General features: G+C 37.8%; 1 protein-coding gene across 8 annotated transcripts; it reads right to left on the bottom strand.

Moving 5' to 3' along the window:
* On the bottom strand, positions 1-17,816 carry LOC109830591 (putative bifunctional dihydrofolate reductase-thymidylate synthase). Of its 8 annotated transcripts, none has more exons than XR_002244344.1 (13): positions 17,704-17,816; positions 15,590-15,652; positions 14,843-15,381; positions 14,364-14,763; positions 14,227-14,271; positions 13,507-13,572; positions 11,323-11,384; positions 11,150-11,224; positions 10,880-11,045; positions 8,622-8,745; positions 1,342-1,448; positions 1,028-1,214; positions 1-452 (listed from the first exon to the last, which is right to left on the bottom strand). XR_002244344.1 is itself a non-coding variant. In XM_020397895.1 (12 exons), exons 2-12 carry the CDS (start codon positions 15,650-15,652, stop codon positions 1,104-1,106), a joined length of 1,758 nt encoding a protein of 585 aa, XP_020253484.1. In that variant the 5' UTR covers positions 17,704-17,816; the 3' UTR covers positions 827-1,103. The 8 variants fall into 8 exon arrangements, 1 of the variants encoding a protein (XP_020253484.1); XR_002244343.1 differs by having other exon boundaries at positions 1-444; XR_002244342.1 differs by having other exon boundaries at positions 1-432.

Here is a 19,254-nt window from a genome sequence, read left to right as displayed (position 1 = left end):
TAAAATAGTGCAATCCAAGCATCGACCATTCGGCTTCGCACAAGACAAGTTCCAACCGAGCATTGCAATGTAGACCACCAATGTTCATCAGTTTCACTTACAACTGGAAGCATAAGATTAACTCTCATACCATTTACTAGAGACCTAGAAAAAACTCATCCATGAAAACAATTTGTTGAAGATTGAATATCTAATAAGCATCCGGTGAGCCTCCATTTAGTCAACTATGAGACTAAATGAACTATAATAACTATGCATTCGGGGTAATGAAAACCAAGAGTGAACGATTGGAGATCAACAACCAAACAGATGACGAGCAGACCACTCTGCTCCTTGCTCCTTGCTCCTTGCCAAGCCCGGCCTTCATTCATGAACACTCTTGTAAATTCTTCCAAGTCATAAGCAAAACAAAGGCCACCACCAACAAGCAACCTGATATAGATTCTTGAAAACTTGCACAATATTAACTACATAAATAATTATAGATAGGTTTGGTACTCATGTTTCAACGTTAAATCCCAGAAGCAGCCACAACTAAACCCCCCCAAAAAAAAGGAAAAAAAATAATACAAAGTACTATAACCATTCCATCAAGTTGATGGTTTGATAACTCCAAAGAGGTCACAGGTAGGCATAAAAGACAACCCAAATTTGCCTTCAATTAGGGAACAACTCTTGAACTCTAGTAGTATTAAGTTAACCGGTTTGAGGAGAGATCTCTTGGTTTTTTATTTATCCAAGCTCTTCTCACAAGCAGATCGTAGCTGCACCAGATTCAAAATTTAAAGAAGACAACTGTAAAGAAAGATCTTCTGACATAGGATCATAACAAAACAATCAAAATTACTTTTTTTTTGTTGTTTTATTTTTGCTGTTGTTGCTGCTACTGTTGTTGTAAGCAACATGGAGTTAATCTCTTTCACAGATTATTCACCTAATGTACAATACCGATGCTTGATACACTATTTTTACCACTAGCAAGAATTGCAATTTCAAGAGTCAAGTTTGAAGATTCCATGGAACTTACCTCTATAAATTATATTCTCATCACCAAGGAAAAAACAGCAAGACAGCTTTCTTCCAAGTGTGCAGAGTTTATGGCCCTACACAGCCATTTTCATGTCTATCTTCAAGTGGGGGTCATATCCAACAAGTTTAAAGTCAGATGCCTCGAATGAGTCAATATCCTTCTTCTCAGGATTAATTTTCAATATCTGTCAACATTTAGAAGATGGAGAAAAGATGAGACGTGAAATGAGAAACTTTTTCTACAGCATTTTTTTAAAAGCTTGAAATTATATATATGAAAGAACTATATGGATAATTGGATATACTGCTTACTGGAAATGGTTTGGGCTGCTTCTGCAGCTGCTCTTGCAAAGGCCTAACATGGGTTCTATAGACGTGAGCATCTCCTATAACATGGACAAAATCACCAGGAACAAGATCTGTGCACAGAAATAGGAAATGAGAAATTGAAGAATGGTTGCTGTTGTTAATTAGAAGCATAAAAGAAAATAAGAATAGGAAAATTAAGATATAATAAACTCGCTTCAGGTACTGAGCTCGACAAAAAAAATTCATTCTCAAATTAAATTACTCAGTAATTCATTCTCAAATTCAGGTACTGGGCTCGACAAAAAATTCAGGTACTGAGCTCGACAAAAAAAATTCATTCTCAAATTAAATTACTAAGTAATTCAAGAATACACAGATTATAACTGCTTGGTCTTGATTAGGCTTAATTAACTGAATATTTTTGCGACGCAGACCACAAAAGGAATTGCTAGTTATGACTTAAAAAGAGAATAAAAACATCAATGTTTTAAAAAGGCTCCCGCCTAGGCCTAGGCGGTACCTAGGCCGCCCAGGCTCCACCAGCCTAGGTCTTAAGAGCGCCTAGGGAAGCGGAGACCACTTACACCCATTGCACTGCTAGGTGTTGGTCGTGATTTCCATGTTGCTACCTCCATGTCCTCTACCCTTCTCCAAACTCCACCGGCCTCCTCCACCAACTACGAACACCTCTAACAACTCCTCCAACCTTCAGCAAAACCTCCAAAACCTCCTCTGACACCGCTTAAACAAAAATAAGGAAAGCCTCCAAGGCCCAGCACATAGGCACTAGGCACCAGTTTGGCACCAGTTTGGCACCAAATGTTGCCTAGTGCTTTCGATAACATTGATTGTAATTAAAAAATTAAAAAGAAAAGGAAAATACCAAAGCCCTGCCTAGGCACCTAAGCTCTAGGCCCCGGGTCCAACACCTACGCCGCCTAGCGCTTTCTATAACTTTGAAAAACACAGAGCTAGAAGTGAAAACAAGACAAACTGACACCTTGATGAAATCCAATCTTCTTGCATACTCCCATAATGGTGTCTTCGTTTATTCTTGTCTCGAGGCTGCATGCAATTATTAATAGCTTTAAAATCCTGTTACAGCCCTGGTAACCCCTGAAAGACTCCTTGAATCTAAATTGTTGAAGACGATCCAAAAAATGCAGCTTTGATGTGTAAACTGCAGCCTATTTATGGCTATTGCTTTGTATAGCTAGAACATAACAAGATTTGGTTCAACCTCTCTATTTCACCCCTAAAACCAGTAACATATATTGCTGGTTCAACCTCTCTACATCCAAGCATTCAAGGTAACGGGTATTTGACAGTATCTCATGCATGATTGCATCGCAGATATTCAAGAAAGAACTTAACGGTCTTATACATATGGTTCAGTTTGGAAGTGGTCAGTAAAAATTACGAAGAGGGAAGATTTAACATTCAACATGCACAAGTAGATGAGGCACAACCTTATAACTTAATACATACATAAGCACAAGGCATGAGTATAACTGTTGCCCATTTACACTGTCTAAAGACTCTTGAGCAGTTATGATCAAATCATCACCATAAACTGCATGAATTTACTTCAGCCCTAACATCTCAAGCCCTTGAGTATGATTTATATTCTAAGAACCAAATTTGTGATCACTACTAACCTGAGGTGCACATTTAACTAAACTCAACATATTAACATGTCGATATCAATTTAGTTGAATGAAAAATCCTAGTTTATTAATGAGATAATATGGGCTTATATAGACCCCTACAAACACATCTTACAAATAACTCCCTAACTATATTAATATGTCAACATTCCTCCTCAAGATTGTCGAAAGATATCCACTAAGTCCATCTTGTCACATCATTTAATCATATCTACTGAGCTAAGTCTCTTAGTCAAACAATCTGCTGTCTGATCCTTAGTTGAAACATGACTTAGCTTCAGTAATCCACTGTCCAACTTCTCTTTGATGAAGAACCTATCGATATCGATGTGTTTGGTTCTATCATGCTGCACTACGTTATTGGCGATACTGATGGCTGACTTGTTATCACACCACAGCTTCATCTTTGCTCCTTGATCCAGCTTCAGCTCCACCAGAATACTCTTCAACCACAATAACTCCGTAACTCCCAAGGCCATAGCTCTATACTCTGTTTCAGCTGTTGATCTCGCCACCACTGAATGCTTCTTGCTCTTCCACGAGACCAAGTTGCCTCCTATAAAGATACAATATCCTGAGGTGGACCTCCTGTCATCAGCACAGCTAGCCCAATCGGAGTCACAATAACCCTCAATGCTCATATATTCATTCTTCCTGAATATTAGCCCTTTTCCGGTGGCACTCTTTAAACACCTCAGAATCTGGTACACTGCGTCCATATGACCCTTCCTTGGATCATGCATGTAGCGACTCACCACGCTCACTGCAAAAGAAATATCAGGACGTGTGTGACTCAGATAGATCAACCTGTCCACCAATCTCTGGTATCTATCACGATCAACTGGTTCTCCAGCCTCAACACCCAGATTGAACTTCTGGTCAATCGGTGTAGTTGCAGGTTTGCACCCTAACATCCCTGTCTCCTTGAGAAGATCTAGTGCATACTTCCTTTGGGATAGGACAATCCCCTCCGCTCCTCGAGCTATCTCTATTCTAAGAAAGTATCGAAACAAGCCAAAATCTTTCATCTCGAATTCCTTACTCAGTCTCACTTTGAGTTGGGCAATCTCCTTATCATCATCCCCTGTAATAATCATATCATCCACGTATACCGCAAACATGGTAATGTGGCTTTCACTTCGTCGAAAGAACACGATATGATCGGCGTTAATCTGTTAGTACCCCATACCTATCATAGCCCTCCTGAATCTATCGAACTAAGCACGAGGAGACTGTTTCAGCCCATAGATAGACTTTTTCAATCTGCAGACCTTACCCACTATCTGATTTGTGTCGAATCCTGATGATATTTCCATGTATACCTCTTCTACTAGATCTCCATGAAGAAATGTATTCTTCACATCTAGTTGGTGTAGCTTCTATCCACCATTTACTGCCAGAGAGATTAAGGTCCTAACAGTGCTCATCTTCATCACTGGTGCAAAGGTCTCATCATAGTCGATGACATATGTCTGACTGTACCCTTTAGCCACCAGACGAGCCTTGTAACAGTCAACTTGTCCATCTGGAGTATGCTTCACAATGTATACCTCTTGCATCCAACTGCTCTCTTTCCTCCTGGTAGTTTTATTCATTCCCAAGTGTGGTTCTTCTCAAGAGCCTCTAGCTCCTCGTGCATAGCCGCTTTCCACTTTGGGTCCTTCTTAGCAACCTGCCAGTTATTAGATACAGTAACAGAATCCAATGATGTAATGAATGCTCCATGTGTAGGGTGGATGTTAGAATATGATACAAACTGGGTAAGATCCCAACCATATCTATCGAAAGGATTTCCCACGTTACTACGAGTAGTCCTCCGTACTGATATTGGTGTAGGAGTAAGGAGAGGAATGATATCACCTTGAGAGGAATCTGGTAGTGGTGTAGGTGTCTCAGGAGTCGGGGCAGGCGTTGGCAAGAGACTTAGCACCAGTGGCACTGTAGGTACTGTTCCCGTAATTTGCTTTTCCTTCCTACTATAGATAAGTAGCTCCCCCTAAGCCGTGGGCCAAACACCTCTTGTTTCATTCTCCTCTTCTTCATTCTCCTGCTCCTCCTCAACAAATTCCCCTTCCCAAGGAATCGATACAGAAATTGATTTCTCCATATTCACCGACCTCTCACCATTCTCCCCATCGCCTCATACTTCCAGTATCGGACAAGTTACCAACAGATGAAGTTACTTTCCGGATGTAATATGACTCGAGTTCTCGAAAGTGCACATTCATACTCATAAACAACCTCTTCTCCACAGGGCTCCAGCAAACATATCCCTTCTGAGTAACAAAATATCCCACAAAAATGCACTTCACCGCTCTAGGGGCAAGCTTCCCGACGGATGGCTTGTTGTCCTTCACAAAACACACACAAACAAATATCTTGAGTGGAAGAAGCCCACTATTATCTCCCTTCAACGTCTCACACGGAGACTTCCAATCCAGCACTCTCGAGGATATTCTGTTGATCAGTGCTGTTGCGGTCAACACTGCTTGCCCCCACAATGTTTCTTGGACATTCATGGAGATGATCATACTTCTAGCAACCTCTAAAAGATGTCTGTTCTTCCTTTCCGTTACCCAATTCTAAGCTGGTGTGTATGGACATGTAGTCTGGTGATGTATTCCCGGAGCTGACAAGTATTCCCCAAACGCTTTGCTAATATACTCTGTCCCATTATCAGATTTCAATACATTCACCACAGCACCGTATTGAGTCTGAGCATACCTATGAAAGTTTTGGAAGCAACCAAACACTTCACTCTTATTTTTCATCGTATTGAGTCTGAGCATACCTATGAAAGTTTTGGAAGCAACCAAACACTTCACTCTTATTTTTCATCAAGTATAACCAAGTAACGCGAGAGAAACAATCAATAAAGGTAACAAAATACTTATATCCATTCATAGAACTTGTGGAACAAGATCCCCAAACATCTAAATGTATCAGGTCAAATGCACGAGAACTCCTATGACCAGAACTTACATAAGAACTTCTAGTAAGTTTTCCAAACTCGCATGCATCGCACACAATGTTCTGCTTATTTGTTTTCTCAAATAGAGATGGATACAACCTACTCAAAACACTAAAGGATGAGTGTCCCAAACGCTGGTGATGAAGCAACATACTCTCAACACTCATCTCAGATCCTACTCCTGCTCTCTCTCTACCATAGATACTAATGCTGAGTCCAGCCCTTCACAATCCAGGTACCACAGTCCACTACGCCATGTGCCAATCTCAAGTCTCTGTCCTGTCACTTTCTCCTTATAGATCACCTTGGGAATGTTAAAAGAAACAATAGTTAGAGGATAATAGCACTAATGGACAAAAGATTTACTGAAAATGAAGGAGCATGCAAAACATTGAACAAAGTTACAGAACCTGTACAATTGACAGTACCCTTACCAACCACTGGCAGAAATGTATCATCAACTGTTTGGATACTATCAGCCGATGCTAGGAGAACATATGATGAAAACTCACTAGCATTACCTGTCATATGTCGAGACGTACCAGAGTCAACTATCCATTCTGATGATCTATCGGGAGACATAGAAGCAAGAGCATGTATGTCATCAGTACATTTGGTCGGATGAGCATAAGTAGCAGTGTTTCCTCTGGCGAAGAACGAAATGGATGCCTCCTCAATCCCACTCCTCCTGTCTCCATCTCCTGCTACTCTCTGCTTTCTCCTGAGTATCTCTAGAAGCGCATGATCTTCCTCAGTAAAGACCACCTCAGCTTCTTCTCCCTCTGTTACTATCAGATTCGCCCGGTTGTCTGCTCCTCTTTCACCTCGTCTACCCCCACGACCATGACCTCTGAACTGTCCACGTCCACCAGAATCTCCTTCCTTAGGTGGCTTGGTGCAAACATACCTTAGATGACCCACTTCACAGCAGTTGTAGCACTGTCGAGTTTCCCCCTTGGATCCAGTGTTGTTAGAGGCCACCAGTGTTGACTTCACCACAGGAAGTCTACATGTCCCTGCCTGCAGCCTAATGCGAGTCTCCTCCTGAATCATGACCGAGACTGTCTTCTCAAGTGTGGGAATCTTTGGCTGAGCTAGTAGCAATACAGTCCTCTGAGCAAACTCCGATGTCAGCCCCTTGAGGAACACCATAGTCCTCTCTTGTAAAAAGACCTCTCTTTACACTCCGGGTCCTTGCAGCCCGAGATGAGAAATGATCATAATCTAGTCACAGACGCTTCAGCTCTGTGGCATACTCTTGTACAGTCCTTTCTCCTTGAGCTGTGGCGTCGATCTCTCCCTTGATCTGGAACACCCTCAGGTTATTCCCCACTCCATCATAGGTCCTCCTCAACTTCTCTCAGACGTCCTTCACCTTCTTAATGCCATCCACTGTGGCGGCGATCGACTGGACCAATGAGTTGAGGAGCCAGATGTACACCAACATATGAGTCGACTTCCACTCATCTCTTCCCTCCGAGCCCTCATCCGGTTCTGTCTTCTCTCCTGTCAAGTAACCCTCCAGGTTTCTCCCTACAAATGTGTATCTCACCCGTCGTAACCAGCTCAGGTAAGTACCCGGTCCATCAAGCTTCAAATCGATGATCGGAAGCTCCAACTTCTTCGATGGTCCTGTCGCGCTCTCATCAGCTGACAACTTCATCAACTTCATCAAAGTTGACACCTTCGCGGGGTTCAACTTCTTGATGATCTCCTCCATCGATCAGGCTTCAGATCCAACACATGTTCACCTTTTCTTCAAACCCTTGTTGTGCGCAGTGAAAATTTTCGGCAGCACTTCTGCTGTACAAAAGAGTAAGATCTCAACAAAAATTCTTGTTTCTCAAAGGAAACAAGAATCGAAAATGATATATCTCATCATCGTGAGATATACACTCTTCCTCTCATCAGTTATAGGACTGAAATATCGAGAGAATCCATGTCAAACTCTAGGTTCGACAGGAGGAGGCAGTAGGGGCGCTTCGGCTGGGTGGCCAGTTGGCTAGATGAGCAACAGGGCGGTTCGCAGAGTGACAGCAAGTGGGTTCGGGGTGACAGCCAGGGGGTCGGGGGGGCTTTGAGCGCGGATCTGCCCACTGGTTAGGGTGGCTTTGAGCGCGAGCGAGGAGGGGGTCGACGGTTTGAGCATAGCGGGGTCCATGTGAGCTTTGCGGGCTTTGAGCCCACGGTGAAGGGCAGGGGTCGGGGGCCGTGATTTGAGCTAGAGTGAGGTAAGCGAGCAAGCAGGGGGCTGGTCGTGGATTCTGGTGAGATGGGCGGATTGGCGTTCGGTGGCCTACGCGGGTCTTGAGCGGAGGCGTTAGATGGGCACGACATGGAAGGCTAGGCGGCGGGTTGGTGTGTTGAGGCGGACGTGGGGCAGGGAGAAAGGGGAGGCTGCGGCTATGGGTTTGGCTCTGATACCAAATTGAATGAAAAATCCTAGTTTATTACTGAGATAATATGGGCTTATATAGGCCCCTACAAACACATCTTACAAATAACTCCCTAACTATATTAATATGTCAACAAATTTAAAAGAATTTAGATAGGAGATAAGCATAAAAGACATTAGCTAATACTCATGGGAAAATATTAATATGTTTAAGAAGAAAAAAGAGAAGGCCAGACTGGTAGAAATGTACCACAAACTTGAGCAATCATGCATGTCAAAAGAGAATAAGATGCGATATTAAACGGCACCCCAAGACCCATGTCTGCAGATCGCTGGTACATTTGGCACGATAACTCCCCATTCTCCACATAGAACTGTGGGAAGAAGTAAATTACAAGTCAGAAGGATTAATATCCAATGAAATCAAAGGACAGCTGAACTTTAAAATTTAACAATCAGGCAATGCAAATTGTTCACCAAGCAAAAAACAAAAGTTCAAAAAAGGTAATGAACACACTTTTTCTCCAGGTAAAGCCTGATCCAACTTAAACGATGATGAATTCAATTTGTAGATGAAAGAAAACACAAAAAAAACTATAACAAGAGCATAAACCCTTGACCAAACCAAAATGTAGAGATAAATGCTTCAAAAAATTAAAAGTGAACACCGACACTAGAAATAATCAAGATTTTTTTCATACTACCAAAGGTGTTATACTATCTTTTTTACTTTAAACGAAAACCAGTGTACCAGATAAGCTATATAGCTTATATGGGTATTTCGTGTCCCGGTTTTATAGTCGCCCTCCACATGTCATGATCTGAATGTCAAATTTAAACGTACTAAATTTTTCATACACTTGGATAAAACGAAAGACTTCTAAAAGATCTACTTCTGATGATTTGTGTTTGCCTTCCCTTAACACACACACATATATATATATATATATATATATATATATGCAATTTTATTAGTTTTCTTTGTTAATCTAACAACTGCGTGATCAAGATCTCATGCAATAATACAATCTTCATCATCCATTCACGTAGATTTCAACTATTTCATGAACCTTCCAACTTCACAATGATGGTTGTTAAAGGTTATAGGAATATGGTCAGGAAGCCACCTTTTATGTCTCACAGAAATTTTAAATAGTCTCATAAAACATTTACCTTGGTAAACGATCTTCCCACCATTCGGTTTGTTCATCACTTAATCTTCTGACTTGTATTGATATTAAAGTTTAATTATCCACTGAAAAGCTCTCTTGGAACCACAATCTCTATCATTACTGTCACAGATTATCAATTTTTTGCAGGTAGAAAATAGCTCAAGGATTTTTTGTATTGGCATCTAAAGATCCCCCTTTCCATATGAATCTTTCTTTTATTCACTGTCCGAAACAATATATCTGTTTTCTAGCAGGGATGAATTTTTTGCTTATTGGGTCATAAGCCGATGCTGGAGCTACTAGGACACTAGTACCGAAAGATCATCCACGTATGGAATAAGTTTCCAACCATTAATATAATATTATTTTGGTTGAAATGTTGGAACAAGTCATTGTTTAGAGAGTACATGGATTTTGTTATTCTCTGTCTCATTAGATAGGCCATACTCTGTATAGAACCCATCATCATTCTTGCTAAACCAATAGAGATGCATTTAGTTTATGCTTGCAAAAATTCCCACATAATCTAAATACCAACACTAAGGCAAAATTACAGAAACTGTAATGACTATCAAAAAGCACAAATAATTGTCCAAAAGACAAATAAAGTGACTTTATATTAAGAGGAACGAAACATTGGTCTTTTAATTCAATTTCCACAAGAAGTTTTAATATGCTTGAATACAACTTTGATCCATTCATGCTGATGCTCTATATCTAAGCTTTATTAAGAGAAATTCAAGTTCTGCTTGAACTATAAACAAAATGTAAAGCAAATCTATATAGACTTTCTACTAATTATAGATTTGGATGGGTGGCCATTCTAACAAAGAAAAACAAAAAAGCAACATGTAGAATTCAATCGAAGTTATTCAAAACACCAGGAGCAGTTGATCTTTCAACAAAAGAACGGACTATGAAATCACTGACTTTTTTCAAAAAGAAAAAAAGCAGCAACTCCTCACAAGCATTTTTGCATGTCAGAGCTTCTAGCTCATAAGACGTAAACAGAAGTCAGATATAGAAGAAATAAAATCAAAATCTGGCTTCAAGTAGTATTGATCCAGAGGAAGTTTCGACTTTATAGACCTAGAAAGATGAAGCATAATTTAGATGGGGCTGCTGGGGGGAAAGAAACAAATCAAGGGAAAAGAACAGAGAACTTATTAGCAGAATGTTTAAACATCACCATCACTTAATATCCAGCCCCCATCAAGGCTTATGAAACTGAAGCCAGATGCATAATCAAGAAAACCAACTTTAAGGCTTACAATGGATAGAGTACTTAGTAGTCGTCGGATCTCCATAAAGAATCAGTGCCTGAATTATTACTGACCTGTGCAAACATATGACAAGGAGGAAGAGCCATTTGTTTAAGATCTGAAGGATTCCAAGCTGAAAGAACTATGCGCCGATCATCTGGATTATTCTTTATTTTATCAATTACATCCAGCAGCTGATCAAATCCTTTCCCAGAGTAGTCAGCATGCATGTTAATGTATCTGAGAATATGTGATCATGCTTCAGAACTTCTGGGTGTGATAAGATTGATAACCGTACGATATTCAACTTTCATTGTTAACAAGTAAATTTTATAGTAACTTACTCAGCACCGAAGTGCCTCCACTGAAACCCGTATATTGGCCCTAAATCTCCTTCTTCTCTAAGAGTTAAACCAATACTGGAAGAGGAAATATGAGTGAGTCAATTTGCTACCTAAACACACATAGAAGGCTGCACTAAGGAAAAGAGAAGAAGGTTGTTGGTCGTGAAGCAGACCTGTCAAGATATCCTCTTGATGCATTTCCATCCCAAATATGTATACCCTTTTCCTGTAAAACCTATTCAATAGAAGCAAAACAAAAAAAAAAAGACCTCAAAAATAGGACTCAAACATATGCAACATCTAGAATACAACAGAAAGAATATATTGGCTGGATTACAAAAGATATTTCCCCTACGCATTGGTGTGCAACTGAAACATGAAACAATATCATTCAAGTGTCTGCATGCAAACGTATGCAACTGATCACTTCAGAAAAAATAGCAGAAACAACTGTAGAAAATAAATGGGCAAGAAGAACACAGAGCTTTCTTAACAGACTTCCATATGCTTTCTTATTAAGTTTTCTATGTCAATTTCCTTCATTATTAATGTTTATCCATGATATGCCTCAGTTATCCTCTGATCCTACCTAATACTTTGACTTGCCTATTATATTCTTCCAATAAAAGTCAACTAATTCCAGTTCTAATCTCAGATACAACTCTGAAACTACATATCCAAATTCAATTTCTTCCTTTGTAATCCCTTTGTGTATATCCTCTTTGAGGCTTATTTGTGTGTATTATTTGGATCACTTGTCATTGCATCCCTTCTGCCCATATGCATCTTAATGACAACATATAACTGAATGAGTTTCCCTTTAAACTTTGTACCTGAAACTTAATATGTTCGTAATTTTAAGAAACTATCGTCATTTTGCAGAAAACTATATTAGATTGTATTCATTACAAGTCACTCCCAAGAAGAAGATCAGGGTATATGGTAGGTTCTGCGCCAGTTTTATGAAAATTTGAGGAAGGGTGAGGGCAAACTAGTGGTCAAGAGGCTAAACTATTTGCATGCTCAAGATGAAACATAAGTGAGTACTTAATGGAAATTCATAGCAGTTCCCTGAAACAAATACAGTGCATGGCAAATTTCTTTTAAAATAGTGAAAATGTTCTTTGTAATCTTTAATAACAGTTTGAGTATTACTTGACTAATGTGCAGTATATTAAGAATCATAGCAGAAACAAATTTTGCTAGACTAAGCTGAAAGCCTCTTACAATCTTCCTCTTCAACCAAAAGAACACAGAATGTGGCAAAGTACAAACATATCTGTTAAGATGAGTCAGTGGCATGGAATCCACTAACTGGTTTATGGAACAAAGGGACTTGGGGATTGAAATTGGGGCATAGAGATGAAACATATAGGAACCAAACCAATAAAACATCATGCTCACAGCAGAATAGCTCGACATGTGGAACTAAAAGCCAAGAGCAGAACTTAATTTACTGTTATTTTTAACAAGTTATCTATACTACTTAATAAAGAACCTTATCCATAGTATTGTTTTGGGAGAATATTATGGTTCATTTAGGTGCAAGTTGGTCTCAAATAAATTATCTCATAACCAACCACAACTCTATAAACAATCGAAATTTACAATCAAATTATAAATAAGACATTTGATATGAGAGATAGCAAAAACAAAAATACAGATGATAAATTTGAAACACTCAAATACTTCTATTAATATTAAATCTTAAATTAAAAATTATAATTAACATTGCAATGGTCGAGGACAATTGCAGAAGAGTAATAGAAAATTGATTCATATTTTATTTCAAATATTAAATCTTAAATTAAAAAATTAATTAACATTGTAATGTCCAAGGTCAATTAGAGAAGATTAATATAAAATTGACTCTCGAGTAGATCTTTTTTGCATTCAAATGAATGACAACTAAAATGGTATAGAAAAGAGAAAATAAAGATACAAGACTATAGCAACAAAACGAATTTTCAACTCACTACTTAAATTTAAAAGTATATCATGTTATTTTTTTGGTAATAACATGTTAATATTTAATTCAATAAATAAACCAAAAATTATATGGAAATAACATTGTGCTGGAGTTGTCCTATATTTATCGCTCCAATAAAATGATGTTTTTTTTTAGATTAGTTAATATTGTTTTTTTTTCAAACTATGTTTTTAAGAATATAATTTTTTCACATGTATTATAGACATACCTCTTATCTAGTGTGCATTAAAAAACAACCAAATTCATAAGAACTTTGTACAAATAAAACATTCGAGAAATAGAGAAATTCCACTTAAGGCTTTAAATGATAATATGAAATAGTACCAAGTAGAATACAGAACGTACCCTTTAATAGTAATGAAGTTACCTTTGCATTTGTGGAACCACTGATGAACCACAATAGTTCTTCAACAACTCCTCGCCAAAATACTTTCTGTTGAACCCAACAGTAAGTTAATACTCACAGCTACTAAGAGAAAGCAGGAACAAAAGAAGAGGCTATAGGCAATGCCACATAAGCAAGGGGGGAAACCTTTTCAGTCAAACCAAACATTACCACAGAAAGCAAGCCAAGTCTGATGGTATAAGTTCAGAGATATCAGACTGTGGATTGGAAGCCATAGATTCACATAAAAACAAACTCTTTCATAGGTAAATTTAAAGGTGTATCAATCTAAGTCATGTACCTTAATTAGATACACTTATTTGCACCCAGTTAAAGGAGGCAATTTGGACCTCACAGTAAGTAATCACCTAAACTGAATAGTTTTAAAGGAATTTTTTGAATTAATGGGCTGCTTTTACTCTTTCACATGTTCAATGCATAAGAGGTTTCTCCAATATCTCAGAGATTATTACTAAGTTACTAACTGTGGGGATTGTTTTGATCTTGACTAAGTTATTATCATATTACTAATGTCTAATGCAAACTAACGTCCAGCCACCTGGAAAGGTGGTGCCATACAGAACTCCTGAATGAAACAAATCCAGAAGAAATAAATTGTCTTGTGCTGATATACATACCTATTAATATGTAATCAATTTGTATTCACTAAGTATAGATCCAGGTTCAGCTAATAGGTATTACCTTAGTTGTGAGCAATGGAAAAGATCTTCTCAAATTGAACCGCATCTGAATGGCATAAGCATAAAAAATAAAATGATATTTTGTTAAGTTAAAAAGATACACAACAATGAAGAAACTTTCACCAGACCAGCACAAACCTGACAGCCAAACTTTGAGAGTGTCCCAGTCCCAGTCCTATCATTCTTTTCAGCACCATTTGCTATGATATCTTGAACAAGTCTGAGATACATGTATTCTTCATGTCTTTCAAATATCATTTTCGGAAGAAATGAAAACTGCTCAATTTCAAACTTATCCATCTTTAAATTAGTAGTGGTTGTTTCCCCATTTTGCAGAGAACTAAGGTCAGTAGCAGAACTCCGCACGCGCACATATGTCCTGAAAGAATACCTAAGGTTGTTCTCTTTCACTGGGAACGATGAATACCATGGCTGAAAAACAGTCAAGTCAATTGGAGGGATGAAAGTGTCACAATCAATACTTGTTTCTATGTCAGTGAAATGAATGGCTTCACATCCAGGTGCATTCAGAGCTTCCCTGTAAACAAGAATTGCAAACACTTGATACCAAAGACAATGTTGTCAATAATTATTACAGGAGTCAGCCATGAACTCACCTTAACACCTGCCCACCTCCTATAACAAACACTTTCTCGGTTGAGAAGCAATAAGGGGATGCAGCTAGCAGGTCTAAGGCAGAATTTACGCTCCCGCAGATAACAACATTCTCTGCTGTCGCGATATCGAAACTTCCCGAACGAGTTAGAACAACATTCAGGCGGCCAGGCAAAGGTCTGTGCTGTGTGGGAATACTTTCCCAAGTTTTTCTACCCATTATCACGGCATTCTTTTTCAAGGGATCTGACGTACTCATTGTGATCTCCTTGAAAAATTTGAGATCAGATGGCAGCCTCCAGGGCAATTTACCATCTTTGCCTATGCCCATTTCCCTCGTGGCAGCAACTACAACTTGAAAGGTTCTTTGAGGCTCATGAAATGTGTTACCATCTGCAACACTCATGGGGATTTCACCAGACATAACTGGTATAGTGCGAGAATAGTGAAAGCCTGTAACCTTGCTGAATGCCAAAACTATCGGGCAAGGTTTCACAAGACAAGCACCAAACCTGCAACTTCTGATGAAAGATGATACAACCTGAAGTTGGTAGGAAAACCAGAAATACTTTCAATCATGATGAACTCGCCAAGAGAATAAGTGCAGTGACACTACATACATGATTTTTGCACAAAAAGAGTACAAGAGCTCAGTCAGCATGAACACACAGTGCCGACTAGAAAAGAATGAACAAAGCACAATATTGAATGTTTTGGGGTAGCAAAACTAAGAGATGTCTGTACTTAACGTGTGTGCTTGAGAAAACCTTCGAGGGAATGTTTCCAAAGCAGATTAATCTGAGAGCCAACATCTGGACCGAAAACTAAAGGTGATTAAATAACTTTGTACTAGATATTACTTAACTATAATGTATTACCAAGTACTAAATCTTCTCGGTGAAAGTATAAAAAAATATTGCAGTTTGATATGAATTATCCCCAAAACTTGATACTTCAACATAAACCAAAGAAATAAGAATCATAATCAAGAAACATCAATCACCAATAAGGGGGAAAATGAAAAGTGCACATTTCAAAAGATGCCACAGCATCCCATATAAACGCACACAACACTAAGAGACGATCCATCAGATAATCTCAAAATGTGCCATCACAGTCATCACAAAGTATGTGAAGAAGTACCACACAAGGGAATGTTACTCAGACATTTTGCACAAATTCACGGTTTAATCCTTCAATGACATGTAAGCTATCAGTCCTAATGAATTTAAATTTGTTGAGAACAATGACAAGTGAATATGAAATGCTAGTCTATCATGACTCTGCACTTGCATCGAAGGATAATCTGAAAATAAATTTTCATCTATTAGATTTGGAGAATTTACCCCTTAAATTTATTCAAATAAACCTAATGCAATTTGATTGTCATGCCACACAAAAGAAAGTACAATAATAGACAGTTCGATCAAATTCTCATTTGATTATGAACAATTGAAAAGCAAAAAGTACCGAAGTTTATCATGATTACCATGTTGTCTCAAAATAAACTCCCACAACAATCACAAAGTCCTAAATTAGAGAGAATATTTATAATATTATAGAGTTACAAAGAACTGCTGAGGACTAAAAGTGCTGACTTCTGCTGCTAATGGAGAGTAGAAGTCAGTGGGTTCTTAAAAACTTCAGCAAATAGAACATGAGGAGATTGAATGCTTGTCGTTCAAGCATGTGTCTGTATGCAGACTAGTCAAAAATTACAAAAAGAAAAAGATGAGAAGGAACAGCAAAGGAAAGTGCTGAGGAAAAGTAACATGCCAAAGAAACAAAAAGAAAGTATAAATACTAAAAACCCTCCAAGAACCTCCCAAGCAAAGAAGCTTTATTTTAAAGTTAAAAAAACCAAAATCAAAATAAAGTAGATATTCTATCTGCAAAAGAGCACTCAAGGGATAGGTTGAGAAAATTAAATACATAAATGTGGAAATAGAAGGATTCCCAATTAAAAAGTGAAAAGAAATAGGACTTTTTTTCTTTCGTAAAAACAACTAAGACAGATCTGAAACCTCAACAAATCCCCAAATTCTAGGTTTTCCAACTCAATGCATGAATAAAACACCCGAATACTGCATAAAAACTCCAGTGAAACGAAATTTTGTTTCAGGAATTCCATTAATCCGGTACACAATCAACAAAAATCCTCTTAAATTTCCAACAAAAGGAAAATTTGAAACAATAATCAGAGATAAATTAAAAAATCCCCTAAATTCTAGAGTATTCCAATTCAACATGGAGAGGAATAAGAGTGCAAAAAGCACAAAACAAACTCAGTAGAAACTAATAAAATGCCAACAATGCATAAAAACTCCATCAAAATGACATTTTGGTTTCAGAATTAACGCAACTCCCTTGAATTCCCAACCACAAAACAGAAAAAAGAAAGCTAGAATTAAAAAAGTACGCAATGAATCGACACAAACTACTCGAACCAAAACCCCTAGCTTTAGGGCTTCAACACAACGTCAAAAGAAGAAATTGTGTACCAAAACAACAAAAAAACGACACGATCCTCAAAAAACTCCGAGCCAATCCCCGAAATTGAAGGATCGAGAGAGTGATTCCTTTTTATGGGACTCCGATGGAGATTGTTGTGTTATAGAGGAGAAGAGAAATCCCACAACGTGAGATATTCCCAACAACCGGGTCGGATTCTCATGGGCCAAAACCACTTACAGAAATTCGAGGCTTTTCCAACTCAATGAAGAGGGAAATCAAAGTGAACAAAAAAGCCAACAAAAAAATCCAGAAAAATGGCATTTTGATCATTATATCTCGACAATCCAATTCAGATTCAACACAATTCCCTCAAATTAGAAAACTAAGAAGTGAATCGGCACTATCTTACCTGAATCCCGAACCAAAAGCCCTGGGGTTTCACTGTTTCAGAATCGCGAACAAAAATTTTGGGAGAAACCCTAGAACTTTTGTCAGTGTTGAGCGAGAGTGACTGCCGCCATAGGGCCCCCTCCTTTTTCTCGTGTTAAATTTATAGAAGACGCGGGAATTTACGTTTCCCGAAATGCCCCTGTCATTACCCGCGATTTGCGGGGATAAGGATACGGCTCCAAAGCGGGTCGGGTTGACAATAAATCGGATCTGTATGATTCAGTCTAATATATCATTCTCCCTTTAAAAGAGGGAGCACTAGAAAAACTTTCATTTCTCAAAAATATCCTTCACCTTTCATGAAATTAACCAATTTACTCTATGATCATAACTCCCAATCTTATTAAATCATATTAATTAAGTGTTTATACTATAGTATAGTTATTCTTAAGATTATTAAATAAATAAATCAATTATTATAATAGTATTAGATTATCAAGTGTATGATGTTTTAATATACTATAGAAATTAATATTTATGTAATAATGCAACTCCGATTAGATTATAATAGTACAAAATTATATTAAACATTAGATTTTTAATAGTATAAGATTATAATTAAACATTTTTTTAGTGCTTGTTAGCTACATATAACATTTATATCTCATCTAGAGTGGTTTTAAATAAAAATTGAAATAGTTAATTATGTAACTCTAATTAAATTAATAAATTAATCGTTATATAATCAAATTGTTAACAATAACTTGGTGTTTATGGGCACTTATATAAAGGCATAGATAAAACGTTTTATTCGAACTTTAATAGGTTATAGTGCCAAAGATACACATACCAAGATAGAAAATAGTTCACACTTCTCTAATTCTACCTTAAGTGATCCCCACAAAACTTAGATATTCTATAAGGAGTGAAAATTTGATCTTCTTCTGATGGAAACATTTCATAAAGAAGAAAATCAGCAGTTTGGAAAGTTTCTTTTCGTGCATTAACACTTTTGACAAGTGAGCTCCTCTTGATACATCCAACAAATTATCACAAACACATCCAACGTCCATCTGTTTCATTTCACTCCGTGTATAATCTCCTTCCTAGGTCCCCCCTCTCCCACTCTTCACATAACAAATATTAGGTCAAATCAATCATACTTTCTTTAAAAGCACGAGTTTGGGAAAATCTTTTGGTAGACAAAAAGACCATTGAAATTCAAATTAATCCATTAAGTAAGAGTAAGTTGATAAATTGATGAATTCTTATTGGATATACATAGTATGAAGATAATGATATAGTTTAAATTGAAATGTAAACCTAAATAAATTTATTAAATGCCAAATTAATTTATAAATATATACAATATGAATGGCGTATATGCACAAACCAAACAAATTAGTGAGTCAAATAATGTCCGCTGCATAGGTCGAACCGGCGTATATGCACAAACCAAACAAATTAGTGAGTCAAATAATGTCCGCTGCATAGGTCGAACCCCAAAACAACGCAGACCTACAAATGTACATAATGTGGACGTCAAATAATGTCCGCTGCATAGGTCGAA

Source organism: Asparagus officinalis, chromosome 2, assembly GCF_001876935.1.
Source record: "Asparagus officinalis chromosome 2, Aspof.V1, whole genome shotgun sequence".
NCBI lineage: Eukaryota > Viridiplantae > Streptophyta > Magnoliopsida > Asparagales > Asparagaceae > Asparagus > Asparagus officinalis.
Note: the sequence above shows the minus strand (reverse complement) of the source record. Positions and strands in the feature narration are given on the sequence as shown.

Coding starts and splice junctions, on each gene's coding strand:
- LOC109830591 (XM_020397895.1), bottom strand. CDS start 15,652: ATGTTGGCTCTCAGATTAATCTGCTTTGGAAACATTCCCTCGAAGGTT. Junction 11,046..11,149: donor TGGAGGCACTTCGGTGCTGA/GTAAGTTACTAT, acceptor ACATATTCTCAG/ATACATTAACATGCATGCTG. Junction 8,746..10,879: donor CTTGTCATATGTTTGCACAG/GTCAGTAATAAT, acceptor TTCTTCCCACAG/TTCTATGTGGAGAATGGGGA.